Source organism: Sceloporus occidentalis, unplaced genomic scaffold (genome assembly GCF_023333645.1).
Source record: "Sceloporus occidentalis isolate IW3139 unplaced genomic scaffold, rSceOcc1.0.p SCAF_9, whole genome shotgun sequence".
Classification (NCBI taxonomy): domain Eukaryota; kingdom Metazoa; phylum Chordata; class Lepidosauria; order Squamata; family Phrynosomatidae; genus Sceloporus; species Sceloporus occidentalis.
The window spans coordinates 39,650,063-39,666,475 of NW_028316989.1; the positions used below are offsets into that span (position 1 = coordinate 39,650,063).

General features: G+C 40.8%; 1 protein-coding gene across 1 annotated transcript in view; it reads right to left on the reverse strand.

The window, feature by feature from the left end:
- The window catches only part of LOC149307343 (NAD(P) transhydrogenase, mitochondrial-like), a 53,273-nt gene extending 39,493 nt beyond the window's left edge, over positions 1–13,780 (reverse strand). Inside the window, exons 1-4 of the mRNA XM_089538974.1 lie at positions 13,692–13,780; positions 11,593–11,777; positions 2,394–2,623; positions 92–309 (exon numbers count right to left, since the gene is read on the reverse strand). Coding sequence (XP_089395100.1) covers positions 92–309; positions 2,394–2,623; positions 11,593–11,725 — 581 coding nt within the window. The 5' untranslated portion in view covers positions 11,726–11,777; positions 13,692–13,780. The remainder of the gene's footprint in view (positions 1–91; positions 310–2,393; positions 2,624–11,592; positions 11,778–13,691) is intronic.
- Between the last annotated feature and the right edge of the window lie 2,633 nt (positions 13,781–16,413).

A 16,413-nucleotide genomic window follows, 5' to 3' on the forward strand; every position in this document is an offset into this window, starting at 1 on the left:
TTGGGCTGAACAGTGGAGCATAAATGCTCTAAACGAACAAAGAAACAAACAAAGAGACAGACAACATAGAAATTATACTGCGAATTCTAACCCTGCAATGTTTGCCATCGAACTTAAGGCATCATATCCTTGAGCGATAGTCACTCGAGGAACTTGGTCCATTGCCAAAACGGTGGCTTTGCGTTGCGCCAGCTTGTCAAGAAGTTCTTGGTTCTGGGCTGGATAGATGAAACTGACAAGTATGGCCTTCTCCTTTAGTAGGGCCGACTCATGCACACCCAACACCTCATTGAAGACTGGTGCTCTGACCTTAGAGAAAATAAATGCCATATTTCACTGTTTGTTTACACTAGGGATGCAATTCTGCACTAAGTTGCTTCTCAAAGGAAGCAACAAGTAATATCAGCAATCTTCTTCCTGCTGCTCTTGATGCAAAAAAAAAAAAAAAAAAGCTTTGAAAACCATGCAGTTTTGAAAACAATTTGCAATTCAGGATATGGTCTGTATAAGATTCACTCAGGGTTGTTTTCCACAGAAGACATCATTTTCTGTGCAGCATATTTTTTTTTGCATTGAAAATAGTATTTCTGCGTTGAAATGTTGTTTTCTGCACAGATAATGTGATTTCCTGCACAGAAAAATGCTGTTTCTTGTGCAAAAGTTGTGAAAATGTTACACAAAATAAGTCCCAAATTGCAAAGATTTTCATCAGACAATTTAAAAACAACAACGGGGCAACCTTATGATAAATACACTAACAATAACAATCCTGGTACAGCAGAGTTCTGTAGAAATTAATGATCATATAACAACAAGCTATATGCAATACAACTCGGTAATCGTGCCACTAGTATAACGGTCAATGTAAACTACAAGTGTATATAATGAAACATACTTATAATTATTTTACAAAAGGCAATATGCAAAATGTGATAGTATCCAACTGTCAACCAATATACATTATACCAGTGGTTCCCAAAGTTAGGTCTTCTAGATATTCTGGACTTCAGCGGCCAGAATTTCTGACTGTTGGCCAAGTTGGCTAGGGCTTCTGAGAGTTGAAGTCCAAAACACCTGGAAGGCTAAAGTTTGGGAATCATTGAATTATATGATCCTTTTCTTACAATAAAATGTAATAGAATATGCTTCTTGTGAGTAAATATGTAATTAGCTAAAAGGCAGTAAAACATCCCAAGTGGTATCTTTAGAGGCAATTAAATAAATACCAGTACTGTACAAGGAGCACAACACGTACACCTCTGAAGGGTGTTTTGTCCATAACCTATGGCTTATCTGAGTCTGAAGGAATACTAATCAAGGTAAACGTACATATGTTCATAAGATGAAGGTCATACAAAATGATGCTTGGCTTCATGATGAAAAACTATTGAGCCTGTAGAAATCCTTGTGGAAATGAATACAGGGTTTGTAGAAGTCCTTTATCAGGAACATAAATATAGAGCTTGTAAGAGTTCTTATCAGGAAAGTAAATTATGGGGCTAGGTGGTTAGTCTGCTCTTCTCTCTACAGTTTCATCAGACATCTTCCATTTAAAGACTCCTAACAGATTCAAAGTTCCTTCGTGATAAGTTCTTTTTCTCTCTTTGCTTTCATACTAAAGTAGTAAAAGACTCCTGGGTACATCCCAGCACATTTCTACCATTTCTAGCTGAGGAAACTGAACTAGTAGCATAAGTCACATTCCTGTGTTCATACACATGAGGGAAAGATTCTTAATTTTCTCTCTTCAAAATCAGTAGACATTCAAAACTGCACTCTTAAAACATATTTACTAAAGAGAATGAGCCTTACTGAAATTAGTGAGATTCTTTTCTGTGGACACCATTTCTAAGTGAAGTGGTGGTATACTGTACCTAACATTGACTAGATCAGTGATGGCGAACCTATGACATGTGTGCCAGAGGTGGCACTCAGAGCCCTGTCTGTGGGCACAAATGCTGTAGCCCTAGCACAGAGTTTGCCAGAGTTTCTTACTAGAAAGCCAGAGGGACATGGCACTTTGCCATAAATAAGTGGGGTCTGGGTTGCAGTTTGGGCACTCGGTCTGTAAAAGGTTCACCATCACCGGACTAGATTATTCCCATTACCAGAGACTGAGAAAGTCCATTTTGGGACTGCAGTCTATCCGAATTGCCCGGCTACCATGGCTAGTGTCCATGTCGGCTGAGTATTTTCCGGGATTGCATTCCACTTACAGTAAGTAACTTTTCCAAACTCTGGTGATTTCTCAGATTTGTTCTATTCTAAGACTTACTTTGCATTGAATAAACTTTCCTGAGGGAATCTGAGGCCAAACAGCAATCCAAGAAGCTGTCAAGCCCTGTTCTGACTCACACAGGATAAGCCTATACACTTTTCATTTGGAAACTTGCCTTTAAAACAACATCAGATCCAAACACAGTTTTCAAGTCCCCAATCTTGGCTCCAGCCTCTTTGTACTGATCATCAGAGAACTTTGCTTCTTCACCAGCTCCATATTCAACTTGTACATTAAAACCTTGTTTCACTAAAGTTTGGACACCAACAGGGGAAAGAGCAACTCTTTTTTCCTTTCTGTATATTTCCTTGGGAACACCGATAACAAGATCTTTGTAGCGCGTTCCTACATAAAATAAAAAGAAAAACACACACAAAAAAAGAAGTAAAGTCAAATAATTAACACAAAAGCAGTTTGTACATGTGTTCCATACTTTGTCTCAATACAACAGCCTTCTGAGTTTGTGATGAAGGTGCCAATCGTTATAATGGCAACTGATGTTAGTTATAATGATGGTGATTTTATATCACATTCCTACCTTGTACTTTATACTTATTTAGCTGCACATCAGAAGCTCTTAGTGAATTCAGAAATTGCATGACAGGTTATCATTGAGAGTGCTCTGATGTGTATTGGGCTCTACCAACTCATATTAGCTCTCCCAATGTATGTCAGGTCCCAATGTGTGTTGGGCCCTGTTATACATCAGATCCCGTTGTGCACTGATCCTGAAACTCATTGATTTCATTCTGTTTCAGTGCTTCATTGTGCTTCCTATTGACCATCGTTCCCAATGCGCATCATCACTTTACTGGCTCCCCTTGCAGCTCCCAAGCAGACCCTTGCTGAAAATGAATGTTATGATGCTACTCAATTCTATTTCCAACAGAGGAAAGTCCACTTATGAAGACCTGAACCCTCAAGTGAATTCTAGCCTATTTAGTCATTGATCAATTTATACCCATCATTTCAAGTATGAGCAAAAAAAATTACAAAATCTAACAATAAAAGATTCACAATATAGCATAAGTAATTACAATAAAACAACACAATAATGGTGACAAAAGCATGATGCCAGCAGTGAGCACAACAAACCTGACCTTACTACCTAAATAATAAATCAGAAATTATAAAAAGGCTAGAAGCACAAAACAAACACCTGGGAAAATGAAAAATGTTTTTGAATGGCACCTGAAAGACATCAGTATAGGTGCTGTGTGTGACATAGAAAAAAATAATTCTAAAGTTTGGGGAGTGCCATCACTAAAAGGATTCCCTCCCTAACAGCCACCTCGGAAGAAGATGGTGTCCAGAAGTGACCTTCAATTTAAGATCCCTATAACTAGGCAATGTATACTGAAGAAAGCGGTCCAACAAAATTCTGGATGCCAAGCCGTGTAGAGCTTTCACAGTTAAAGTCATCCCTGAACCAATGCAGATGTTTCAGAACTGGGTCTACCTGGCAACTGCTATTCCCTAAAGATGAGAAACACTGCAGTATCCTTCTAGGCAATTCCTAGGAGAAAGGATAAAATTGTGGGGGCACTCTCATGCTCCCTTTGCTTCTCAAGGAAAGCATTACCATCACCCAAATATAGCCAGGTTGAGGTCAGGTGGACGGGTGGCCACACAGTCAGTAAAGTGGGATGCTACTGTAAGAAGAAATCTCTGGGACGGGATTTGATTTTACTGTTGCAAGCCCTGCATAACTCTGTTATCCCCAGAATACTGCAAAGGGACAAAAAAAATAAAGTCCCCTACCCCTCATTTTGTTTCTATTGCTTTACCGACCTGTATGTTACCCTAGTTATACTGAAAACCAACTCTTTCTGCAAAACCTCACTCATACTGAGAGGTCAACTTTGTAAGCTCTTATTAACAAGTCCTCGTTGCTCATACCAAGCAATTCCACGGATTGCCCTCCATAAGGTGACACGTATGGGAGAGGGTGAGTGCGCATGGTTACCAGGACAGAACATTGCCAGATGAAACATTCTGCCATCAAAAGTTTTTATAGTGCTCAGTTCCACAGCCAACCCACATGCTCATACAAACAGACTGGTGGATGCCAAAAGAATAACAAATTAAAGTTTAGTTTACAAAAGTCTTTTGGCTAGGATGCAGTATACACATGTTTTCGTGCTGTTTATGCTGAAAAAGGTGTGGGACAGGCCACAAGCTCAACTCCACAGACTCCTGAGGTGAAAGAAATCAAAACAAAGCAGCAATGTCGAGAAGAATTTCCTCTCTCTTCCCACTCCTCTGGCTTAAGTTAACTGCAATTACTTGTAACAAGAGAAAACAGTTATGATACATATTCAAAGGTATGGATATCTGATGGTTAAACATGGACTGGCTACAGGAAGCATGCATCTGCCTTGTTGGAACAGCTCTATTGCCTACCAGTCTGTTTCCAGGCACAATTCAAAATGTAGGTGATCTCCTATAAAGTTCTATATGGCTCAGGTCCAGGTTATTTGAAGGACCATATTCTCCCTTAAAGACATGGGAGTGCCAACACATCTGATAGTCCTGATGAGAAATCTGTACTTAGTACAAGAGGCCACTGTCAGAACAGAACATGGGGGGGAAAAGAATGGTTTCCAATGGGGAAAAGGGTCAGATAAGGCTGCATCTTATCACCTTACCTGTTCAACTTATATGCAGAACATAATTGCCTGTTACAGACAGCCAAAATAAAGCTGCTTCGAGTCACAGTGGAGGTATGGCGTTTCAATGATGCATGCATCCTAAGAGTCCAGAAGTCGCACCAAAGCCATGCTCCAGCCCTAAGGACTGGAGCGTCGCTTTGATGTGGCTTCTGGACTCTTAGGACGCATGCATCATTGAAACGCCATACCTCCACTGTGACTCGAAGCAGCTTTATTTTGGCTGTCTGTAACAGGCCATTGTAAGGAAAGCAGGCTTGGACATAGAAGAAGGAGGAATGAAAATACAGTAACAGGAAGGAATATCAACAATCTAAGATATGCAGACAACACCATAATACGAACAGAAAACACCAAAGACGGCGTACGCAGGTGCACTGTACAGTTAAAAGTGCTCAATTCATTCAACAGGTAATAAAGGAGAGGATGTGGCAGTGGCATCACTAAGGTTGGCATCACATGGTGCAGTAACTCATGGGAGATTATCACATGAGAGATAAGGCGTCATTGTCTTGTCCCTAACTTGTCCTTCCTGCCCGATCGTGGGAAGGACTTTTATACATGACACACACTTGTCCCAGCAGGGAAGCACCAGTGAAAGTGATCGTGGGAATCGCTTTCACTCGCAAGCATGCTGGACCTGTCATTCAGCTGCTTGGGAAGTGCAAGTGAAAGAGGGCTGAAAAGCACTATCAGGAGTCAGTTGAAAGTATTTTCTTTGTAATTACGGCTTCTTCCATTACTACAAAAGACTGGAAATGACGTCTGAAAGCGCTTTCAGCTGACGCCTGATAGTGCTTTTAGCCCGCTTTCATGTGAAAGTGATTTGTGCAATCACTTTCACTTGGGTCACAGATGGAATAAGGACGAGGAAGCGATCCTGTCCCTATCCCATCCCTGTGTGAAAATCTCCATGGTGTCTGCACACATTGACCTCCTTCCATACCACACCATACAGAATCCTTAGTGATCTTTTTTGCACTAATGTTGCTCATCAGTCTTAATCCCCATATATTACTGAATGTAATGGCAATAGTTGTGACATGAGCAACTAGCAAAATTATATACCCTTAAATTACAATATCATACGCACAGCCTAAATGTATTTACATGTACATTGTTTCATGTGATTAAAGTGAAATTTTGGTAAGATATGATGTCTTTAAAGCAAATTTTAAAAGGTTTTTTTTTAATTAAAATTATTTTGTTTAAATATTTTAAAATAATTTTAACAACTCTGTGGCCTCTCCTGTCTCTTACCACTGAACCTTGCCACTCTGAAAACATCTATTCAGCATTTTAAAGGGACACAGCCCATTTCTGCCAAAAGGCAGATGTTTGGGGAGCAGTGGGGTCACCCCTCCTTAGGATGTCATTTGGTGTTGCCCATACCCCGCCCCCAGTAATGCCCATGGGGTTAGGTAGAATGTTGCCCATCCCAGTAGACCCAGGCAAAAGAAAACTGCTGCAGCCTCTCCTAGCTTCCTCAATAAGACCTTTTGCCATCTGAACCACACTCTGGTGTTGCTTGTTCTGGGTTTCATCTTTTAAATGTTGGAGGGTATGTAAAAGTTAAAATAAATAGTTACAATAAAATAAATATAACTATCGATAGACTTAAATGCAACAAGGCAAGCTCATATATGGTCTGCCACATAGCCTAAACATGTGCAATCCGTGCTCAAAAGCCTGACAAAACAAAAACAGACTTCACCTAACTATGGAAGGTTAGCAAGGACTGTGCCTGTTTAGCCTCTCCAGGAAGGGATTTACAGAACCTTTGAACAGCCACCGAGGAGGTCCTCTCCTATGTTCATGCTATCTGTGAGAGTGGTGGAACAAAGAGAAGATCTTCCCCAGAAGATCTCCTCTTCCTTGGAGGTTTTCAAACAGAGACTGGACAGTCAACTGTCAGGATTCTTTTGACTGTATATGTTCCTGCATGTAAGGGGTTAGACTGTATGGCCCTTGTGGTTTCTTCCAACTCTATGAGTCTATGGTCTGAAAACACAGGCAAGCTCATATATGGTCTGCCACATAGCCTGGACCTAAGCTGTATTGAGTGTTATAGGTTATGGTTATAACTCTGAATTGTGCCCAGAAAGAGACTGGCAGCCAGTGGAGTTGCTGTAACAAAGACATTATATGCTCCCTTAGCAGCCCCAGTTAACAATCTGGCTGTAGCAGTTTGAACCAACTGAAGTCTCAAAATACTCTTCAAAGGCAGTCCTACATATAACACACGACAGTAATCCGAACAGAATGCAACTAAGGCATGTGTCAAAATGGTCAGTTGAGTCTGCATAGAATTTCATCTTATGGTGAATTTGAGCAATAAGCTTTTACTGATCATGCAGTAGAATATCTCCTGAGGATAGGTTTGGACTTCTGAAGGAGTCCAAAACAGAAGCAGCTGAAATGGAAGTGGTCTGCAGAGGGATTTCACTTTTAAAACTCTCCTCTATCTTATATCCTACTGGGTTTCTTCAAAAAAGACCAAATCCAATGGGCCTTTCCTATCCCCTGGGGTTTCATTCAGGCAGGCCCTGAGGATGGGAAAAAAATAGGTGCTCAAGCTCTTATTAGTCAATAGGCAGTGATGTACATGTGCTTGCATCAGTGAGCCCAAATGCATGCACTGCCAAGCTGATATGTGGCAGGGCGACCTGTGGGAGTTCCAATCTACTGTTACGGTGAGCTCACTGTTTCTCTTTTTCATAGGAAAGGTGCTTATCCCATTTGCAGTTTCTGTTGTTCTTCTCTCAAGCTCTTCTAGAGGTACAGTATCTGTGAGATCTCTGTATTCCTTTCAGCGAAGTAACCCTTTGCAATTTACTAAGACCTTGGGTCCTACAAACATGAGAACCCTCCAAGTTATAACTTTCCCCCATTCTCTGTCCAATTAGAATGTCAGTGTGACATTTGTGGTAATCTTCTCTGCGTGTCTAAAATTATTTAGTTTATACATTGCTCTGTCCAATATTTCTCAACTGCAAATCCACCAGTGCATATTTCCAAGCTGCGCTTTTTAGTCATTAAACCCTGCTTCGAGTTGACTTTTGCTTTGCTTACTTTATCTCATTGGGCAATCATTTTCTGGAACATACTAAAATAAATCCAAACTACTGTTCTTGTAAGACTAAACTAAACAACATTTAATACCCATTGTTTCCTTAGCTATTCTTACACAATTGAGAGAAGTAAACTGAGAAAGCAGAACATGTCTGAAATCCAAAGAATAGGTTAAGGGTGAAACTTATGATTCCCTCCACTGCTCCAAGATTTTGCTGTCATGAAGGTTAATGGAAAGCAACCTCTGAGGCAGTAATCCAGAGAGAAATCAGCAGTTGGAGGTTGTCTGCTTAATCATTTCCCATGCCCTCCAACTGTCCCAATTTGACAGGGACAGTCCTGTTTGCCCCTCTTTGGGGGAGTGGGTTGCTTTTAAAATTCACCAGTTTCTTTCTCCTCCTCCACTTCCCCTCTTTGCCCTCAGCTTCACAATATCTTTTTTGAACTGTGGTGCCTAGAACAGGACACAGTTTTTTCAGGTGAGGCCTGAACAAAGCAGAATAGAGCGTTATTCCTATTTCCCTCAATCTTGACACTAGACTTGCATTGGCTTTTTTATCTGCCGTATCACATTGTTGACTCATATTGAACTTGTGGTCTACTGGCACTCCTAGATCCCTTTAACATGTACTGTACTGTTGTTAAGCCAAGTATCCCACATCCTGTAGCTATGCACTCCATTTTTTTCTCCATGATGAAATTCATTTTCTTAGTTTTGGGCCAGCTTTCTAATCTATTAAGGTCATTTTGAATTTTGATCCTGTGCTCTGGAGTGTTTGCAACTGCCCCTAATTTGGTGTCATCTGCAAATTTGAAAAGCATGCCCTCTATTCCTTCATCCAAGTCATTGATAAAGATTGATAAAGATGTTGAATACAACATTTGTCCTCCTCCAGTCTACTGGGACTTCTCCTGTTCTTCAGGAGTTCTCCAAGATTATTGCCAACGGCTTTGAGATAACATTTGCCAGTTAGAGGGGCTTACAAATTGAACCAGTTCAAATGACCCTGGTTCCCACTTAATCCAAATCACTGAAGTGATTCCGAGAGGGAGGTCATGCTCTAGACCCATTTAATCTGCATCTTTTTGACTCTGATTTTTTCCGCTTTTCCCCCCCCAATAAATCATTCCGCACAAGTGTGAACCACAAGTGATCAAAATCAATTCAAATTTCCCCTTTGGCCAGCTGCAACTGAATCATTTTGAATTGATTCATTTGTGAATGGGAACCACAAATGGGTTATTATGGTGCCAGAAAATGACAGAAAATGTGATCGATGCAAGTGTAGTGTAAACCATGATCTGATGTCAAAACGATCCATCGATTCGGATCACACACCGATTTATTTGTAAGTGGGAATGGGGCCTTAGGTGCAGTTCATCTGGTTCTGAAGGCTTGAATTAATTTAGATTAACCAGGTATCCTTGTACTACCTCTTTACTTAGTCTGTCCTGCATTTCCTCTATTGCATCCTCTGCGCCATCTTCCTCAGGTTGAGCACCCTTTTCCTTTTGTGAGAAGACTGAGGGGAAGAAGGGATTGTGTAGTTCTGCCTTTTTTTTTCTGTCCTGTTAACATTTTGCCAACTTTTCCACACAATGGTCCTACCATTTCCTTCTTCCTTTTGCTACAGACATACTCAAAAAAGCTCTTTTTATGGCTGTTAACCTTGCTAGGAAGCCTGAGCTCATTCTGCACTTTAGCTTTTCTGACTTCACCTCTACATGTGCTTGCTATTTGTTTGAATTCTTCTTTGATGATTTCAACCTTAAGTACTCACTGCTGTATCCATAAGAAGCAAATGCAGCATCTTTTTCACACATTCTGTATTGCTATTGAGGCTGAACAGATCTCAAAGGTCACTTGGGTTCATCTTCCTTCTGCAGGCAGAAGCGTAGAAAAACACCCTTCACATCAGGTTGGTTTATCAGCTGGCAACAGAACACTCAGAAGATGGCCTCTCAATAAACTTTATGAATTCTCTCTTTCATGTAAGCTTTGGCAAGATCTCTCATGGATGTTTGATTACATGCCATACCATCTGAATGAGATCCAGGGCTGATAACTTGTGTAACGTCCAAAGTGGCTGATGGAGGCACACTCAGGTGGCTTATTTCATGTTGATTCAGTTTCATAATGAGAAAAATAATTATGTTTTTGATTCCTTTGTGGCATGTATGTCTAATGTAATATATTTCATTATAAATTTCTAGCTACAAATTATGCTGCATGAATAAGAAAATTAAAATTGCATTTAAAATTCCTCTTCCACCTCCTCCTCCTCTGCCACCACTTCCTCCTCTTCCTCCCACCTTTCTCCTCCCTCCTCCTCCTGCTGTTCCTGCCTCCTTCGTGGCCACTGCTTCCTCCTCCTCTTCCTCTCACCTCTTCCTCCTCCCGCTTCCTCCTCCTCCTCCTCCTCTTCCTCCCACTTCCTTCATTGCTGCTGCTTTTTCTTCCTCCTCTTCTTCTTCCCAGTAAGAACTGCTTGACAGTGGGACACACTTCCTCAGAAGGTGGTGGAGTCTCCTTCTTTTGAGGTTTAAATATTTTAGTGTTTAAATATTTGAAGGAATGTCATATTGAGGCTGGAGCAAGCTTGTTTTCTGCTGCTCCAGCGAATAGGACCCAGAACAATGGATGCAAGCTATAGGAAAAGCCACTTCAACGTTAGGAGGAACTTCCTAACAGTAAGAGCTGTTTGACAGTGGAACACACTCCCTTGGAGTGTGGTGGAGTCTCCTTCTTTGGAAGTCTTTAAACAGAGGCTGGATGGCCAGCTGTCAGGAATGCTTTGGTTGAGAGTTCCTGCATGGCAGGGGTTGGACTGGATGGCCCCTGTGGTCTCTTCCAACTCCATGATTCTAGGAAGTGCATCATTTGGGGTGGGGGAGTTTGCATGGTTTTAAAAGCAGCTGAAAAAATGGGATGACAGAAGATTAACTGAGCTTTTCCCTGACCAACTTAAGATGGTTTTGTTCTTATTCAAAGAGGCACTCCTCTGCATAGCCACTGGCCTAGCCTGGGTCATTAGGCTGTGGCACTCTCTGGAGCTGGGAGGTAGTGTATCCACTAACTCTAAAGTACAACTCCTCTACTTCTTCGTGGTGGTGATAACAATTCTATACCTTCTTTTCAAGGTCCTGGACTATCCTCTGGTGATTTGCAAGTCTCCTGGTATAATTTGCTCTTCTTTGCAGTCTGGTCCAGGAAGCTCAGACTATCTTCCAGAGAGGATTCAACCTATCATCAGGTTCCTTGCATCAGCTCTGTTGAATTTTTGAAGCAGTTTTGCACTTTGAAAATCCTTTCCATTCAAAACTGAGTCAGCTTGTCTTTTCCCCCTAGCTAGATGCCCTCCATTCATCCATTCATTCATTCATTCATTCATTCATTTGATTTATATCTTGCCCTTCTTCCATAATGGTCATTGAAGTTATAGTACTATTATATATCTCATTGCGTGATCATGCATCACCAAGACAATATAGACTGTCACTATGCCATTGCTTTTTCACAAGTATTTGTACAAGAAAACCCCTTTTTTTCAGATAATGAACCACACACTATACCTTTTACTGTCTGTTCACTCCATAAAGTAGGGAAAGTTTTAAATGAGCGCTGTCCGGTTGACAGCCGTAACGTCTTCAGAGTAAGAAGGAATGGCAATGAATAGTCACTAGCACATCGCACCAAGCCAGCCATCTCCACAGTTCCAGAAGCAAAGCACTCTGCCCTTGATGTTGATCCAATTGTCCTGTAGGTAGAAAGGTTCAAAGTTAGTCACTGTGCTCAGTGCATATTACAGGATCAGCCTCTGCTATCCACAATTCCAAAATATGAAATATTCCAAAATCCAAAATTGTCCACATGAGTGGCTGATATAGTGACAGTTTTGCTTTCTAATGGTTCAGTATACACACATTTTCTTTCATGCACAAAATTATTAGGACACATTGTGTATATAATTACCTACATGTATAAGGTGTATATGAAACATAAATGAATTTCATGTTTAGACTTCGATCACACCTCCAAGATATTTCATTATGCATGCAAATATTCCAAAATGCTTCTAATCCCAAGCATGCAGGAGACTCATCCTGAGAACTAGGGCCCCTGAAACTGTTTATAAGGGGCAGGGGCAAGGTGTCAGCATTGGGAGAGATGATTACTAATTTAGCCTACTTAAAGATGCTTGAAAGCGAAGGGCCAATTATATTTCCCAGACATTATTATTCAAGCATCCTTTAATATGACAACTCATACGAACACAATATCTACTTAGAAATGCTTTCCATGTGCAAAGTGATGCTTGCAAGTAAGTGCACATAAGGCAGATTGCACATTGCAGCCTTTATTATTCCTGGGCAGGCTCAAGGACCACAGCAGTCTTAATATTTCTTAGTCCTTTATTACGTAATACACTTCAGATTGATAATTTCTGAGGAGGCTCAACTACACAGGAATCTTGCAGGAGAAACATACAGCAAGTAACCAATACATTTTATTTCAGAAATAATGAATTCAATTGGGTTAATTTAAACTGACCTGAGGAGTGAGAATAAAAAAGTATTTAGTAGTGCTAGGAACTCCTAGGAAATACTTCAGGATGGCTGCATCCGCACTGTACAAATAAAGCTCAGGTGCCACAACAAACAATTCCCAAAATTCCATAGCAAAGAGTCATGGCAGTTAAATGCTATCAAACTGGATTATTTCTGCAGTGCAGATGCAACCAATGGGGAATAGTTTATAGATTTCTAAAGTAAAATTGGTTCATACGGAAATAAAACCTGTCACCTCCCATCTGGAGGTGCCCTTCATAGTCCAGTTTTGCCAGATCATAGAAGAGGGTCAGTCCCCTTCAGATTAAATGTAGTGAGGATTTGACCCTTTCAGCCCCTTGTCCACATGACACATGCCCTGACTCTGCCCCCAGGGCAGCATGATGCTGCGCACTGCTCCACACCACTCCACATGGCGCACAGCATCACAGCACTCCTTTCAAACTAATGTTTGCTAAAATAACACAATAACACTCTGCTTTATTAAAAACTAAAGCAGAGATTCTCCAAGTGCCACTTTCTGTGGCTATTCACAGGATACATGTATTAAAATGTTTTTAAAACAGGTTCAACAGGAGGTTTTTAAACAGAGGCTGGATAGTCATCTGTCAGTCAGGGGTGCTTTGACTGTGGGTTCCTGCATGTCAGAGGGTTGGACTGGATGGCCCTTGTGGTCTCTATGAAATATTTGGATTGGAATCCTTTTATTCTACATAAAACACAGCACAGCACCCGCTCACCTACTTCAAGGTTAAGCCTTAGGGATTTCAATGAGATATCTCACTTACATTAAGAAGTTCTTGTCAGTCCTGACTCATCCCTAAGGACTGTCATTTCAAGTTTCTGCTAGCTGGAGATTCATTTTAATACAGTTTTACCTTTTCTCCAGATTAGGAAAAAGTTGTTATTCAGGGAGATGCCATTTGGACCTCTGTATCTCCTGGACCAAGCATCTGCTAGCCTGAATACAAGGGCAGGGATTCTAAGGAGAAAAGATCTTAAGGTGCAGATCCTCAGGACACTTAAGGCAACAAGTATCAGCCTCGGAGGAATAATTCTGGGCCTTGGCACAAACCCTAAAGAAAAACCAGTGCAAAACTGACCTGAGGTTGGCGTCCTTAGGCGTTTGCTGTGTCCCCCATGAAGCACCAAAGGGCAGCCCCAAGGGACCGCCTGTTTAGTGACCTTCACGTTCAAGGGAAAGGAAGGAGTTTCTGTGGTCTATAAATAAACTCCATGTGATCTGAAAGGCACATTCCATTTGGCACTGACTGACGGCATGGAGATTTTAACAGCAACATACTCTGGGGCTTACTGGAAGTCTGCCCAAAGCCTCACTTAAAACAAAAAGCATATTATCTTTAACAACTTCTCCTTCCATTTCTATATCTAATAGCATCTTATACGTTTTTGCAATGGTGCAATTATTATCCAAATCTGATATTAGAAATTCAAAGCTCTCTAATCCTGCTTCGATTCTGAATCTTTCCAAGAACTGTCTATGCAGATACCAGGCATGGTTCAGTCCTTGTTCTGCTAGTCTCCTTGCCATAACCAACAGGGAAGCCTGGACCATGTTACATTAAGGAATGCCCTATGGTCAGAAAGCTACCTTATAAAAAACCCAGGCCTGCAAAATTGAGGAACATAATTTTTTTAAAAATGTAGACTAGTTTTATAGGAATGTGGCAATCTCAAACCAAAAATTACCTCCTATACAGTTTTTTTCACAACTTGCTTTGGCATTTCTGTGTTAGGATATAAAACTGAATTAAATGATCCTGCAGAGTAAGGGGTTAAAGTCTTCTAAGGCCCAAAACACACTGCTGAAATAATCCGGTTTGATACAAATAATCCGGTTTTAATTGATATAATTGGTTGCTTATATTTACTTATTGTATTTTATGATTTGGTATTCTTACTAGTTGGTATGGTATAAGAGATCTAGAATGCAATTCACATGAAGGGGGCATGTTTATGAGACACATGGTTGGGAGACAGATGCAACAAATTATTATCCTTTAGGACGTATTAGAAATACATACATATGTTCAATATTGCAATGTGTTCATCATTCCAGTAAAAGACTGTTCATCTGCTTGGTCTTCAACAGTGGCTGGGCAACTGCTGTTATCAGCTACTCTAATGGACACTGATGATTTGGGAATATGGAGAGAAAACACCCTTGAAAGGAACCCCATGAATTTCGTAGGATTTTCTTAGGCAGGGAATATTCAGAGGCAGTTTGCCTTCCTCTGAAATATGTCCCGCAACACTGGATATTCCTCTGCAATATCCCATACAAGTTCTAACCACATCTGAGCCTGCTTAGTTTCTAGGATCAGTGGGATGAAAAGAGGGCAATGATTTTTTCATAACATGGTGTTTTTTTAATCGCTCTCGCAGCCAGCATCTAAATGTCTGGCACCTTCCAGGTTGGGTTAAACATCAGCATCTCTTGTTTTGAGGAATGAGCACTGAATAGGAGTTATAAGTCTTTAAACTCTCTCACCATTAATTGTATATTTGCAGGGCATGTGTGAATTGCAAAAGGTGATGATGCAGTTGCTAAGCCTCACTGAATTTAATCCAATAACTTGGGGATTCTGGCATACAGTAGACCTGCTTCCTGCATGATGTTTTTCCCACAAAAAGATAATGACAGAATAAGGAAAAACAACAGAACAACTAGATGGACACTTTTGACATGTTTATTTTTCTACGAAGTGCACAGACAAGGGACTTTCCAAGTGCACTGGTGTGGTCATCTATGTGCTTACAGCAATATAAACACACAACACTTGAGGAGTGACAAGATACATGTTTTCCAACACAGAGATTCTCTCTAGGCCAGGAAACCATCATATGAGAAGTAATCCTTTGAGCCTGTCCTGAAAATGTCCCTTTTAGCTTTAGTGGGGTGGGGTAGCGGGAAGATTGTCCTGCTACTGCTGCCTGGAAAGGAAAGGAGAGAAACTCTTCAAATGGAAGGCTAGTTAAGTTAAGCAAAATCTCCATTCATTCTGAGCTTTAGCTTTTCTGAATTTACCCCTACACATGCTAGCCATTTGTTTGAATTCCTCTTTGTTGATTTCCCCCCCTTTCCATTTCTTACACATGTCTCCTTTTAAAACTTAGCTCAGTTGAAAGTCCATCCATCCTTTCTTGAGATAACTCCCATTTTTCCTCCTTAACAGAACTGTTTAAAATTGTGTCTGTAGGAGAAATTCCCATCCGTTCAGAACCATCTTTTCTTTTAGTATTCTTGACCATACCTAGTACTTTCCTAAGTTTACTGAAATCAGCATTCCTAAAGTCTGAGTTTGTTTGACTTTTCCTTTCCACTGTATAACAAACCCCAGGAGAACATGATCACTCCACCTATGAATCCAGGTCATCCCTGTTGGCTGGTGCTTCTACATTCTACACCTGAAACTGTAGAGGCTCTGCATCTGTCTTTGGAAATTTCAGTTCTGAAACACTTAACACTTATAAACTAACCATGAAACAAGGTTCTATGGCTTCTGCTTCTCTCAATGAAAGCAGGTTGCTGACTTTTCATGTCATCTAAACTACCTGGCTCCAGCTACTTCCTCATTTTTAAGGGTTAGGGTGACCAAAACCCCTCACTTCTCTTCTTTGGCCTTGTCTTCACCTCACTGTACCTCTCCCGGTTTGACAGAAATAGATCTGACACAGTCTTCAACAACGGGTTTATGTCATCATGGTTTCCAAACAGTGAAAACAGAACTGTTTAAACAACTGTTTGGACCTTTCCAGCTACTTACATTTGTCTTGGAATTTAGTGGATGTGCTCTTTCTACC